At 39.4% G+C, this 15,215-nt stretch overlaps 1 protein-coding gene across 4 annotated transcripts in view; it reads left to right on the forward strand.

Moving 5' to 3' along the window:
* Positions 1 to 14,812, forward strand: part of galnt14 (UDP-N-acetyl-alpha-D-galactosamine:polypeptide N-acetylgalactosaminyltransferase 14 (GalNAc-T14)) — a 332,011-nt gene extending 317,199 nt beyond the window's left edge. For 3 of the 4 annotated variants that reach the window (XM_041805581.1, XM_041805579.1, XM_041805580.1), the window contains 2 exons: positions 9,556 to 9,725; positions 14,641 to 14,812. In XM_041805581.1, coding sequence (XP_041661515.1) covers positions 9,556 to 9,714 — 159 coding nt within the window. In that variant the 3' untranslated portion in view covers positions 9,715 to 9,725; positions 14,641 to 14,812. Of the gene's footprint in view, positions 1 to 1,700; positions 1,837 to 9,555; positions 9,726 to 14,640 lie in introns of those variants that run through there. The other variant, XM_041805582.1, reaches the window with a different exon arrangement.
* The last annotated feature ends 403 nt before the right edge of the window (positions 14,813 to 15,215 follow it).

A 15,215-nucleotide genomic window follows, 5' to 3' on the forward strand; every position in this document is an offset into this window, starting at 1 on the left:
CAATTTTAGGGACCCTAAAGGGGCTGACCAGCTCTCTCCTCATGACTCAAGCCCAAAACATGACTCTGCCTCCTCCTTGCTGACATCACAGCCTTGTTGGGACATGGTGGCTATCCACCAACCATCCACTACTCCTCTATCTGGACCATTCAGGGTTTCACAGCACTCATCAGTAAACAAGACTGTTTGAAAATGAGTCTTCATGTATTTCTGGGCCCACTGCAATCGTTTCTGCTTGTGAGCATTGGTTAGGGGTGGCTGAATAGTAGGTTTATGCACGACTGCAAGCCTCTGGAGGATCCTACACCTTGAGGTTGGTGGGACTCCAGAGGCACCAGCAGCTTCAAATACTTGTTTGCTGCTGTGTAATAGCATTTTAGCAGCTGCTCTCTTAATCCGATGAATATGTCTGTCAGAAACCTTCCTCATTATGCCTTTATCTGCACAACCCGTCTGTGCTCTGAATCAGCCACAAATTTCTCCACAGTATGATGATCACGCTTAGGTTTTCTTGAAACATCTAATGTGTTCATACCTTGTCCAAGGCATTGCACTATTTGACACCTTTCAGCAGCAGAGATCCTTTTTCTTTCCCATATTGCAGTGATCAGTGATCCAAAGAGCCCTGAGACACAATACCATCCATGAGGTTCATTGAATGTTTATGACACTAAAATCCAATTTGCATAATAATTTAGAACCGGTGTATTTTGGCCCAAACATGCCTACAATATCTGGACAGCACTGTACTTTAGAAAATACTGACACACCTAGAATATCTAATCTTTCCCTTACACTTTACATGCACAGTAGAGAAATATCATTAACAGTGAATGTCCAACAGTGCAGCACTAACATTTTTAGTTTCCATGACAAAAACTTACCTTATTATTTATCTGAGTTTTTATCATCAGATCTATTTTTAGCTAGTTTTAATCTTGTGGAAAAAGTGGATGAACATTTTTAGTCAACAAAATCAACACCAAAAACGTCAGTATAAAGTGTAGGTGGGGAATTGAAAGAGAAAGAAAATGAAGAAAAGAAGGGCAGGTAGGCAGAGGGAGGGGAGGAGCGGACAAAGATGATGTTTGTTTATGATTCCACACTCACAAACACACACTGGTTCGTCCCGGCAGGTGTTATAGAGCTGGCTTTGGTTTTAAATTTTATATCTCAGGCTGTTAAATTAACAGTTTTATCCTCTGGAGCACATCGCTGTCATGTTACTGAAACTAGTAAACCTTTATACTCTCTCTCACACACAGAGTGCAGTTGCGTGTCCCAGAAGAGAGTGTGTGTAAGTCTGAGCGTGTCAGAAAGGCAGGAAGTAGAGCGATGATAGCTAATTAAGATGAAGATCCACCGGAGGAGCACGGCCTGAATCTGACTGGTAGAGAGACGGAGGAAAACGCAGAGCGGGGTTAAATTAAGGGTAGAGAGAGACAGGAGGGTGATGGGACGACGTGAAGTCAGCAGAGGAAGTGAGGAGAAAATGATCAAGAAAAGTCAAAGTAAAAAAATAGACTGCCGCATTCACAGCACAATCTTAGCAACTCACTGTTATGTACCGTAGTCATGGCAGTTTGTCTATGTATAGTCCTGCAGCAAAGATACGAGTCAGTCTGGAAAGTTTATGATAACAATGACCCCTCGTCTCCTCTTACATATGTCACTGATGTCATTGCCTGTACCTTTAACAGCCTTCTCTGTGGTCTTAGAAGAGGACGGACTAAACAAACAAGAGGCAAAGCTTAAGCACGGATAAAAGAAGCAAACAGAGACAAGGACAACATAAACACTGGAAAGACTAGAGGACAGGCTACATCTCCTGGAGGACAAAAATCCAAAACCGAATCAAAGAAGACAGCAGAGGGAGGGAGGTCACAAAAAAAGACGATACAGCTTCAAGAAGCCTGAGTGAAATTAGAGGACAAGGAGGAGAAATCAGGGATAGGGGGAGTTAGAAACCATCAGGATTAGATGCAACATGAAAGTTTATATCATCATCTTCAGCAAAAACTAATATTCTTACCTTTCTGTCTTAACCTTCTGAGACCTGAGCTTTTGTCTGGAATGCATTTATTTGGGATCAATAGGACCTGATCAGCTTAGAAACTCAGCCTTGTCTTTGAAGAGGATTAGGTTTTACCATAAATGTTGTCCACAAATCTCCTGCACTGGATATTTTTTGAGCATCTGTTTTGGTCAGTTGTCTGGAAAGGTTTCAGTCACTTAGAAAGGCAGGGGGGGTCACTCTGACGATGGACCACAAGGACTGTTCAGGCCAGGCATGAAAAAATGTACACAAAAGATTCTTCATTTTTGGGAAATTTTCCTTTCCAAAACTCACATATTTCACTAAAACTTCAAGGATGTTACCTAAAATTCTAGAATGTGTTTTGAAAGCACCCAGTAAATTCCCCCCAAACTTCTTCACAAAAGTTTTGGTGAAAATTATTCATAAAGCCCAAACATTCCAATAAAAAAATCCCAAAAATTCCATGTTAATAATCAAGCAGGAAATATCCACAAAACTGCAAAGCCGTTTTCTCAGAAATTTCTTTGCAAATGCAAAAAATGTATAAATAAATTCCCCAAATTTCCATGAAAATCGGGAAGAATTCCCCTAAACATTAAAACAAATTTCCTGTAATTTATAATGATAATGATAATGGATTACTGTAATTATAATTAAAAACTGAGCAGTTAATCATTTTTATAACTACAATTAAAATTACTATAATGATCATTGTTATAACAATATTTATATATTTTTATTATTTTTTAAAATATTTTTATCAGTATTACTTCTATTATTATTATTATTTTATTGTAAAACCTAAAATGTAATAATAATAATTAAAATAGAATAAAAACTATTCTATTATAATTACAATAATAATAATTATAAACTTAAACTTAAAAATAAACTTTGCAGAAAAAGTAAGGAAATTTGTGTTTGGTAGATTATTTCTTTGTTGTAACAATGCTTGGTAATAAATCTTATACTGTTGGAAACCCTGTTTATTTCCTTTTAAAATGGTGCTACATTTGTAAGGATCATGCATTTGTGGGATGAGCAGCAAAGCCGAGTATGTGGGTTGCGCCTATTAAAAATTTGCCAAATCTTCTCTGCCAATGCCAAACAGCTCATTTTGCTGTTGCTATTGACTCTTGTTTTTAGCTTCTGGTACTCCCAGGTGATGAGAATCAGGTGCCTGATTTTCATCCCTGGAGGCAATCTTGATGCAGTAAGATATTGAGATGAGATTCTGCAACCAGTGGTAATCCCACATCTCCACAGTCTGGGACTGAACTCTATCCTCCAAGATGACAACGCTCATCCCCACAGAGTGGGGTTTATCAGAGACTACCTCCAGAATCTGGGAGTGGAGAGGATGGAATCGCCTGCCAGCAGTCTTGACCTCAACCCCATTGAACACTTGTGGGATCGGCTTGGGCGTGCTGTTCATGCCACACTGGCTAACTTGTGACAAATGCTGGTTGAAGAACGGGATGCCATCCCACAGCAGTGTGTGACAAGCATGAGGAGGAGGAGCCAGGCTGTTGTGGCTGTTTATGGTTCTTCCACACGCTACTGAGGCTCCTGTTTGTTAAATGAATAAACTGTTAAATTGCCAGCATTTCTTGTTTCTTCAAACTTCAATCATCCAATCCACCAAACACTAAACAAGAGTCAGTGGCAGAATCAGCTGTTTGGCATTGGCAGAGAAGATTTGAAAAATTTTTAATAGGTGCAACCCACATACTCAGCTCTGCTGCTCATCCCACAAATGCATGATCCTTACAAATGTTACACCATTTAAAAAGGAAATAAACAGGCTTTCCAGCAGTATAAGATTTATTGCCAAGAAGATTGTTACAACACAGAAATAATCTACCAAAACAAGTTTCCTTACTTTTGTGCTAAGTTTATTATTGATAATGATGGTAATATTATTTTTTGGTATTAATATTATAACTATTATTATTCTTATTATTATCATCATACTAGTACTACTTCAAATAATAATGATAGTAACAATAATAATAATAATAATAATAATAATAATAATAATAATAATATAAAGTAAAAAAACATAACAAATCTTCATTTTTTTGATTATTCAGATATTATGATAATAAAGTAATAATATTATAGATGAGTAAAGAAATATTTTTGTTTTATTATCAATATCATTACTATTATTTCTCTTATTATTATCATACTACTACTACTTAAATAATAGTAATAATGATTATTTTTATCATTATTACTATTAGTAGTAGTAGTAGTAGTAGTAGTAGTAGTAGTAGTAATATTTTGACTTTTCTAAAGACTGCCTTAATTTTTCTGTCTGCTCTTCTAGCCCCGGTGTTTTCAGTCTCATCCCAGAGCTGCTGCTGAATCAGGAACTCAAATCTTCATCTCCATGTTGATGCTTGTTTTCACCTCTTAGGAAACCTGCTGACTGCACAGTAGTCATCATTCAGTGTTAAACCACATAACTCTCACTGATTCCAGTATGACAAACTCTACATGACGTCTGCTTTTTTCTACACGGTCACAGTGTCAGATCAGGTGGTCATGGCGCCTTAAATCTTGGCGTTGCCTTACCCAGAGACATCAAACTGTGTAAACCCTGTCAAATCAAAACTTGTGATCAGTGTTGACTCTTATGATGGGGAGATACGATCAGACAGGAGGAGATCAGGAATGTCAGAAACCGTGGCATCAGAAAGCACAGATGTAGAAGAAGATATCAAATAAGGATAGAGACGCTAAAGCAGTGTTACTCAGCCAGGGAGACAAATACCTGGGGGGGTGGATCCAGTAATTATTGGATTTACTGTCAACTCTGTCAGATGCATTATTTTTTATTCATTTTATTCTCATTATTTGTTAAAATACCAGGTAATTTATATGAAATTATATGTAATTTATTTTAAAAGATTAGTTTAATATGCTAAATATTACAGATAGTTACAAAATCATGAAAATCAGATACAGGATACTTCAAGAGAGTGAAAAAAGGGGGGAAAAAGTGAAAATAATGTGTTTTAGAGCAGGTCTATCAGAATGAAACTATTTTAAAATAAGTCAATTTTTAGTGAGTAATGAGCTTCCTAATCGTGGCCCTTTGGCCTTCATTGACTCTTATTCATCGTCAGCCACGACTGCACCTCCTGCATATGCCGCCAGCATGACACGTTCTCTTCACTGACACCAATCTCACTACCAGCCTGGACCGAGAAGTGGATGAAAATAAAGTCTTCTGGGACCAGGTTACATACTTGACCTGTGAGCTGGATAAATGAAATGTTCCTACAAACAAATCAATGAAAAACACAAAATAGAGGCTGAAAAGTTTCTGCAGGAGTAGAGTCTGAAAGTGCAAGTAAGGAAACAAATAGCCGATCTCCAGAGTGAGTTAGCTCGTCAGAGGATGTAGGAGGAGTTAATAATTAAGAAAGAGAGAGAAGCCCGGGACAAATGTGTTTGTCCATCCATCCATCTTCATTTGCTTATCTGGAGCCGGGTCATGGGGGTAACAGGCTAAGCAAGTCCACCCAGATGTCCCTCTCCCATGCGACACTTTCCAACTCCTGCTGGGGGATCCCAAGGCATTCCCAGACCAGACAGGATATGTAATCCCTCCAGTGCATTCTGGGTCTTCCCCGAGGATTCTCCCAGGTGATGGTGCTTGGAAAACCTCCACAGGGAGGAGACCAGGAGGTATTCTGATCAGATGATCACCTCAGCTGGCTCCTTTCAATGCAGAGGAGTAGTGGCTCTACTCCTGGCTCCTTCTGGATGTCTGAACTCCTCATCCTACCTCTAAGGCTGAGCCCAGACACCCTCCGGAGAAAACTCATTTCAACTGCTTGTATCTCATACTTTCGGTCAGTACCCAGAGTTCATGACATAGGTTAGGGTTGTGAGGTAGATTGACTGGTAAACTGAGAGCTTTGCCTCTCGGCTCAGCTCCCTCTTCACCACAACAGACCGGCACAACGCCTGCGGATTCTGTGTCAATCCACCTGTCAGTGTCACGCTCCCTTCTACCCTTACTCATGAACAAGACCCCAAGATACTTGAACTCCTTCACTTGGGGCAAAGACTCACTCCCCACCTGGAGGGAGCAATCCACCATTTTCCAGCAGAGAACTATGGCCTCAGATTTGGAGGTGCTGACTCTCATCCCAACCCCTTCACACGCAGCCTCAAACTGTCCCAATACCAGCTGAGGAAGCCAACAGAACCACATCAACAGAACCACAAAATCTGCAAAAAGCAGAGATAGAGTTCTGAGGTCCTGGAACCAGAAACCCTTGTCTCTGATTCCAAACAGAATCAGAGACAGGGGGCAATCCTGTTTATGTTTGTGTCTACTTTTTACCTGCCCTTGACTATGGCAATGTTTTGTTCATGAATGCATCTTCTCAGAGTCTCCATGTGTTGGACAGTGTGCATCATGGAGCTCTGAGATTTATCACAAACTGTTGATTTATTCTTTATACTCAGCTGGACTTCTATAAGCACACGTCATCTTGGACATTGGTACGTGTTCATTTACAAAGCCATTCTCAGCAAAATCCTGCATTATCTTTCCTCTTTTTTAATTTTGAAGGATGGAGAACACAACCTGCAATCACTGAACTTTGTGCAGTTTGTTGTTCTCAGAGTCCAAACTGAGTTGGGAAAGAAAAGCTCCTTTTTGCTTGGAATAATCTGCAGACTGAATTTAAGCTGCAAAACCTGGTGTCTCTGAATGTTTTTTTTAAAACTACAGTGAAGAATTTTGAATCCAAACTTTCAGAACGTCACTGCTCTAACTGATGACTTATAATTGTTTTCTATTACTCCATGTGTACCGTATGACTTTGAGTGTATTATTTGATGAAAATGTATTGCTGCCATTCTTGGTCAGGTCTCCCTTGTAAACGAGATCTTTGATATCCATGGAACTAACCCAGAATCACAGCTAGAAAGGGTTAATTCTCTGGGTTTTCAGAGGTCCAACCACATGGGCAGTCCTGCCTGACTGAAACACCTGAACTCAATAATGAACCGGTGTGGTCAAATACTTCTGTCCATATAGTGATTTGCAGGTGTTGATGTTAAGTTAAAACTAAACATCAAGGTTGGTGTGTATTGCAGATTTAAATCCGTGTGCTGTTCTATGATAAGATGCAAAAAAAAAAAAAAAACAACTCACTGCTTTTCAACCAAATAGTTTAATGAGACTTCTTCTTAAAGAACAAGTTTGAAACTCATGAATACCGTGGAGCCATCATAAAATTTTAAAACCTGCACAAGCCTAAAAGCAGCTCAGGTCTGTGTTTGTTCACTCAGTGATGACCTGAGCCTGAACCCAGGTGCATCATGGGAGAGATGCTTTCTCTTAATCGTCCTGTAAAGGAAAGGCGAAGAGAGAACCTTCAAGTGTTTTTTTTTTCCCATTATTAATAAAGACACTGATGTATAGAGGAGGACAGATGCACAGTGTTTCTCTCTCCGGCCGTCGTCAGCAGAGCTGCAGAGCGCAGTAATGAGGCGAATACTAATTGATTTACTTTTAATTATCCCTCCATCTTTTTTTCAATTAAAAAGCTCTGCGGCCCCACGCTGCACTGTGATGAGCGTGTCATCTCGACGACGCAGCAGAAGACCCACAGCGCGGCTCTGAAGAACAAAGCCTTGGTGTGTGTATATGCTGTTACAAGGCCTTATGATATAAAGATACATGACAGCGATACGCTTCAGAAGCCACAATATGCTGCTCCCTGATAAAAAGATAGCTGTAAACCAGAGTACATGTGTGCAGAAATTACACACAGATCTCCTGGTGGTTATTCTCACTTTCTCTCCCTCTACTCCTTTGTCTGCCAATCTCTCTCTCTCTTTCTGATGAATGCGTTTCAAACCCACAGCTGGATAAAAGCCTCCTTTCATGTCCGATCATATCGGCTGCTTTGTTTTCCAGCTGAAGAATTCAGCCATGAATAATGCAAACTCTCTTTCTTTCACTCTTTCTCACACAGAAGGACACACAGCTAAACACACATGCAGATAGCTGGTCAGAGAACTGCTGGATTAAAGCTGAAAGTGGTAGTAGGGCTCCCTCTAGTGATGACTGGATGTAATCACAACAATGACATAAACATGCTTGAATGGCTGACTTTATCAAGTTTGAAGGGGCCATTTCTCTTAGTGTCTGATGGTTGATTCTGAATAGTAGAGGTCATAGAGTAAGATTTTTGTTAATAAAGTGAGGATAATTATAGTACCTTTCTTTAAAATTCAGCAAAGCCATGTTCTTTTAGCACTATAGTAAAAAAAATGACTTTTTTTCCCCATGGACAAGTGTAGGGGAGGATGGGGTGAAATGAACCAGTTGGTAAGTTAAACCATCCCTTGGTCCTTCCGTTCCTTCCTTCCCTAAGCCCTCCCTTTATGCCTTCCATCTTGCACGAGTTGTATGCTCACATTGTACGACTGAAGTTGGGACGGACTGTGACAGAAACCTGCAGAGTTTCCTTTTTAAATAGTCTCACACACAGACAGTGAAGTGTTTCCAGTCATATTCTCTCTCTCGCCCCTCTCTATCTCTCCCGCTTTCTCTCTCTCTCTCTGTCACACACACAAACAGCATCACATCTGGGTCAGCTGCAGGTCCTTGGCTAGGAATATTTCCTGGTTTATTTCCTTTATCATAGCCGGGGTGGATCAGAAAGTCATTCCAATCATTGTTATGGTAATTTAGGATGTTGTCTGACAGGTTACAAAGGAAAACAGTCCCTCAAAGTTGTTTCTTCTGCTTGCGTTTCTGCTCTCACTTTGAAGTGTGTGGAGTTGTACAGCCAAAATATCAAACATGTCAGAAATCCTCCCAACCAGTCAGGAGCAGGTCGTGGGGTCGTAGTCAGGTAGTGGTTGGCTGTCGTACACAACTCAACAAACGACACCCGATGTGACTGAAAGTTGGCCCAACTTCAGAGTGAGTCATGTGACTCAAAATTCGTGTCTGAATCGCAGGAAAATCGCACAGTGTATACCCAACTTTATCCTCCTTGTGGAGGTTGTCAGTGAATGATTTCTAGAGAAATTTAAAGTTGACAGTCTTCTCTGTGATTGTGGTTGTGTTTACTGAGCCAGAGTGAGAAAATGAAGGCTCATGCACCTGTTGCATTTGTTTGGAGGTAATTAGCTAATTTTTCAGGACTAAAATAATTGACAAGAAATTGGATGTTTCTATTATATTCTAATATTTTGAAATATTGGTTTTGATTTTCTTGAGACATAACCATCAAGTGTAATACAAAAAAACCCTTAAATAAATACCTTTGTGTGTGGTAAATCTAGAAGTTATGGAAGTTTCACTTTTTGGATCAAATATTGGGGGAAAATGAACTTTTTTTATAAAATTCTAACTAAAGAGATGTTATGTCATATGAATCTAAATGACAGTTAATTTTAGTCAAAGCTGTTCATTATACACTCTGAAAGGTTCTCCTCAAAATTAACACATTATTTTTGTCTGTTTCCTTCAGCGGTGGCAGAAGTCAGGGACTCACCTGGAGCATCTGGTCTCTAGGTTCTGTCTGGACTCTGAGATGGCTCTGGATGGGATGGACTCCTCTCGGATGCTGGTCATCAGTCCCTGTGAACTGAGCGCTTACACACAAAGATGGGAGGTCCCGTTCTCCTGACCCAGAACCCCGTAAGCTTTCACCTCCAAAACTGATTTTAAAAGTCCTGCTGTCACCGGTTCACAGCCTCAGAGAGACAGAGACGGCTGCTCTGAACCATGCATGAGCTCTTCATGTCAAGGTGCTGCATTAAAGATCGCTGTGTGAAGAGTCACAGTGCCTAGAAAAAGAAGTCACCCCCTTGCCGGTTTTACCCTTTAATTGATTTTATAGATAAATCATGGTTATTAGGATCTGGCTTTTTGACAAAAAATACAAAAACATCCTCTTTAATGTCAAAGTGAAAACAGATTTATACAAAGTTATGTCAAATAAATAGAAATACGTAATGAAAAATAAGTGACTATATATATATTTACCCCCTTTAAAGTGACTGACTTAATTCAACAGAGGTCCAGAAAACTGGTGCTAGTAGTCTCACAGTTAGTGAAATGGGGATCATTTGAGTGCAGTGATTGTGTCTCAGTGATTGTAGTGTAAACACACTTTGTCTTGAAGGTCGAGTCACTGGTTAATCAATATTTCTGGCTACCATTACACCATAAGTACAAAAGAACACTTAAAGCAACTCAGAGAAAAGGTTATTGAAAAGTATAAGCCAGGGGATGGACACAAAAAAATGTCTAAGGCACTATACATCCCCCAGAGTTAAGTTAAACCCATCATCAAGAAATGAAATGAATATGGCACATTTGTAAATCAGCGTAGATCAGGACGTCCTCACAAACTGAGTGAGTGAGCATGGAAGATGGAGACTAGTGAGAGAGGCCACCAAGACACCTATGACTACTCTGAAGGAGTTCCAAGCTTCAGCAGCTGAGATGGGAGAGACTCTGCAGACAACAGCTGTTGGCTGGGTTCTTCATCAGTCAAAGCTTTCTGGGAGAGTGGCAAAGAGAAAGCCACTGTTGATGAAAACTCAGATTCAATTTGGACCAGAGTTCACCAAAAGGCATGTGGGAGACTCCATAGTCAAGAGGGAGAAAGTTCTTTGGTCTGATGAGACACAAACACACCATCCCCACTGTGAAGCACGGCGGTGGCAGCATCATGCTGTTGGGGTGCTTCCCAGCAGCCAGCTATGGAAGGCTTGTAAAGGTAGAGTGTAAAATGAATGCAGGAAAATATGGGAAAATCCTGGAGGACAATCTTATTCAGTCTGCAGGCGAACTACAGCTTGGAAAAGCTTTATTTTCCAGCAAGACAATGAGCCAAAGCATTCAGAGAAAGCTACACAGAAATGGTTTGAAGACAACAAGGTGAATGTTCTGGAGTGGCCGAGTCAAAGCCCAGATCTCAATCCAATAGAAATCTTGTTGCTGGACTTGAAAAGGGCTGTTCACAACATGACTTGAAGGAGTTGAATATTTATGCAGTCACTTATTTTTCATTACATATTTACATTTAATTGACATTACTTTGTAGAAATCTGGTTTCACTTTGACATTAAAGATGATTTTTGTGTCTTGTTGTCAAAAATGCCAAATTATATTGGCCATTATTGTTTTATAAAATCATTAAAAGGGTAAAACATCCACAGGGGTGAAACAGTTCTATCAGCACTGTAAAGACTTTTTAACTGTTTACCAGTGAGTATCTGTCAGGTTTGACATCCAGTGTGGATGGAAACTCTACTTGAGGAAGAGACGCATCAGAGAAGTTGGGTTTGTTTTGGAAGAGTCCAACCAAGTGCACCTTAAAACTCGGACCTGTTAACGACTCTGGCTGATTGGGGAGCGTGCTCCAGGACAGAATATTAAAGAATATGTCTCATAACCTTTTGCAATGAAAATGTCTTTTTTGTTTCAGGAACTGTTCAAGAAGCTGGGGTTTAAACCAAGCACAACTTGTGTTTGTTTGTTTACTTGGTCAGTCCCAATGATCACCCAGATAGGATTATCCAAAGGGTAAAGTGAACAAAAGCACGAGTAATACTATTAATACTAATCTGTTATAGTCACCTTATACTTAATTTTGAGATTCATTGCTTTTAACCAAATCTGTGACTTGAATAACTGCACAGAATCCAAGTTCACGCCTGGTTTCTCATGTTTAAATTGTCAGTCTGTATCTTCATGTTATCGTCATTGATAGAGTTGTGTTTAATCCTGCACAGCTGTGATGTGATTGGCTCTTGCTGTTGAGAAGTTTTCAGAGGGGTATAAGACGAAGTGAGTTAAGGGTATTATTTTAATCAGGGAGGGTTAAATCACTTTTGATGCACCTGACACTATGGGAAAATATGTGAAAAATCTTTAGAACCATCTGATAATCAGACATTTGCAGACTTTGGACAGAAGGGGAGAATCAAGCCTAAATTTGGCAGGATTGTCTTGTAGTTTAAATCTCCTTAACTGTAGCATTTAAACACTTATTAAAATTACAATGAAAGAGTTCAAGATAGAAAAGGAATGGTGGCACTAACGCTCATGTTAAACCTATTTATATAAGCCTGAGGTAGAACTTACTGGATGCACCACTCTGACAGCATCATCATATGTAGCTGCTCTGTTGTTGGCCAAAGGTAGAAGGTTAAAGATGCACCAGCGCAGATGGTCAAGTGGTTTAAGGTGCTACCCATGTATGCGGGCGGCCCGGGTTCAAATCTGTGGCACTTTACCGCATCTCTCCCCACTCTCTTCCCTGTTTCCAAATCTATCTACTGTCCTTCCTCTGTCAAATAAAGGCATGAAAAAGCCCAAAAATAAATCTTTGAAAAAAAAAAAAAAAAAAGATGCACTTCTGGAGATTTTAACTTCTGCATCATAGAAATTACCCTCTGTCCAGTGGCTGTGACATTTTCTAAACTGTTTTAGATCTTTGCAGATGCATCGACCACTTTCTTGACGTAATAGAAGGAAAAGTATTACTCCACTGTATGCTGCTCAAACTTCACACCGTAAGCATGGAGTCTCGATGTTTGTTGTTGCATTGGCGGACTTCTCATAAAATCATATCATCTTATGTCATGACCAAAACTGGACAACATCCTGCATCTGACCATCTACCTGGATGCATTCTGCAAATGCAATCATTGTGCATGAGAGGTTTCATTCCAGTAGCTGAAGCTAGCACATTAATGGCACAAGGATGGCAGATTGATGTCGTTTGGTACTGATTGTAATGTGCTGTATACTCTCTGCAGCATTTTCTTGTGGATTCATCCTTCACCATGAATAAGTTGGTACTTTGGAATTATTATTGCTGCAAGACTCGAGTGCGTTTTAAAGCTTTGAGAGCAAGGACAGAGTGTGGGCTCAGATTTTTCTTCAAAATTTCCATTGAACCTGCCTTTGTGTTCAAAACTGCCTCCTTGTGCTTGGATTTTATCTGTTGTGCTCTAAATGTCTGCATGCTCTTAAATCTATAGTCATGCTCAGAACATTCTCTCATTCAGGTATGTATGCACATATGAAACTTTCTCCAAATTTTTTTATACCCTTATATTTTTATGAACCAACTAATATAAAATAAATATAGTAAGGAACAAGAGGAAAATGGAGTACTATGCATTGCAACTAGGAATATTTGGGCTCAACAGAAATCAATTGGGTTTACTAAAGACACGGTGGATATATGTGGCCATAAATCTAGTTTTCTGAGTTTTTAGATGGACCTGATTTCAAGTACACAAAGCAGAGTCTGACAGCAAACGCGCAAAGAAAGTTTGGTACATTGGCATGCATGGAGAAAGTTTTAGGTATGCACAGAGAAGTTTTGTATGTTTGCAGAGACAGTTTAGAATACATGCAGATAAGTTTTTTCACATGTGCAAAGAAAGTTTTAAGCATGCACAGAGAAAGTATTTGTGCGAAGAAAGTTAAGAGAGAGAATTATACATGCACATGGAAAATTAGAGTATGGCAGTTTACAAATGAGTAGAAGCAGCCTGATTGAGAAAACATTTTGAGCGTGAGCACTTGAAACTTGAGCAAGTAACTAAAAATTTAAGAGCGAGCAGACAATTTGAGATCAAATCTAGGCATAAAAAGACAGTTTTGAGCACATTACCAGGTTTTAATGGAAATTTTGAAGAAAAATCGTCAGCAAATCAAGCTCCCAAAATGTTAATATGTGTCTTGAGTTTTGCAACAATATTGACACCATAAGATACTTGATTCTATGGTTTGGAGAATAGCTTTGGCTTTTTATTGGTGGATTCTTTCAAATCAAGATGTTGCCAATTTCTCTTTTCTTTCCACTCGAGTTTTAGAAGAAACTTGAGTGGAATTTTCCTCTACAGATTTAAAGAACACCCAGTGACTGTGCTTTGTGAGCGAACAGCTAGATTTCTTTGCACCAAAAGGCAAAACAGAGAAATGACAGAGCCAGAAAGGCCAACAGCCTGGTAGGGATTTGAATTGTTTTTATGCTGCTCTTAAAGCTATATCTTTATTTTTCTCTTTAGATGTAAGAGTTACAAAATCTTACCAACATTTTCCACACAGTCTTTCTGCACAGAGTTAACGTCTGCAGACCATTTAGTTGGTTTTAGGCAAAAGTCAGAACAAAAATAGACAGAAAAATGAGCAGGAAATCCCAAAGATGGAGCACAGAGTTATCAGAGTTATTTAATGGAAAATTCAGAAAGAGAAATCATCAGAAACACAGGCAGAAAGGGCTACAGGTGTACACCAACAGGCACAATGAAAAGAAGAATACATGTCTATTATTACTGGGTATGGTGTTTTTTGGGTTCCAACTTCTGAAGCTGCTTCAACCTAAACCCCCTGCTGTGAGGAGCTTCTGAGCATGCACTCAAGGATTGTTTTACACAAGTTCAAGCTGTTTTCATCCATGCATTAATATGATCAAACCAGGGGAAAGCTTTACTCACTTGTTTGCATCATTTAGAATTTCTTGTGTTTAAATTGTGTTAATTTATGATTTAGTTTGTTGTGTGTTTTTTCTTCTCACAATCTGAAGAGAAAGCTCAAGGTCAGAGAAACTCTGCTCACAGACCTTCCATCATGTTGACAGGACACTGACGGACAAACTACAGCTGCTGTGGACGTCAAACCTGTGACCCTGCAGTGGTGTCAGTCCTCTTCGGTTTTTCATTTCAGATTCCAGCAGAGTCAAACACAACTCAACTTAAAGACAGGCCTACAATTGTTATTAAGAATGCCACTCTTTTCCCTGACAAACATTTTACAAGAGTAGCCCTCAGTTTAACAAATGATGGATTTCTGACTTTGGAAGTGGTTCTACTTTGTTTGACATCATGGACTGCACCTTTTTTTTTATCCTGTTTGACTCCTGAATAAAAGTTTTATAATGTCTGTCTCCTTTTTTATGAATGTGTATTCATGCTGGAACACTGCGGACCGATAACGACACCAACAGCTTTAACACAACCCCAAATAAAACTCCTGTAGCTTTTTCAGTTTTTATTTCCATCCGTTTTTATCCATACTGCACTGATTTATTATTAAAGTTCTCTAAAGACCCTTTACAAAAGGGGACAGGTCTAAACTGTACCCCCTTTTTCTATAATTTAT

Source organism: Cheilinus undulatus, linkage group 14 (genome assembly GCF_018320785.1).
Source record: "Cheilinus undulatus linkage group 14, ASM1832078v1, whole genome shotgun sequence".
In the NCBI taxonomy this organism is placed as follows: domain Eukaryota; kingdom Metazoa; phylum Chordata; class Actinopteri; order Labriformes; family Labridae; genus Cheilinus; species Cheilinus undulatus.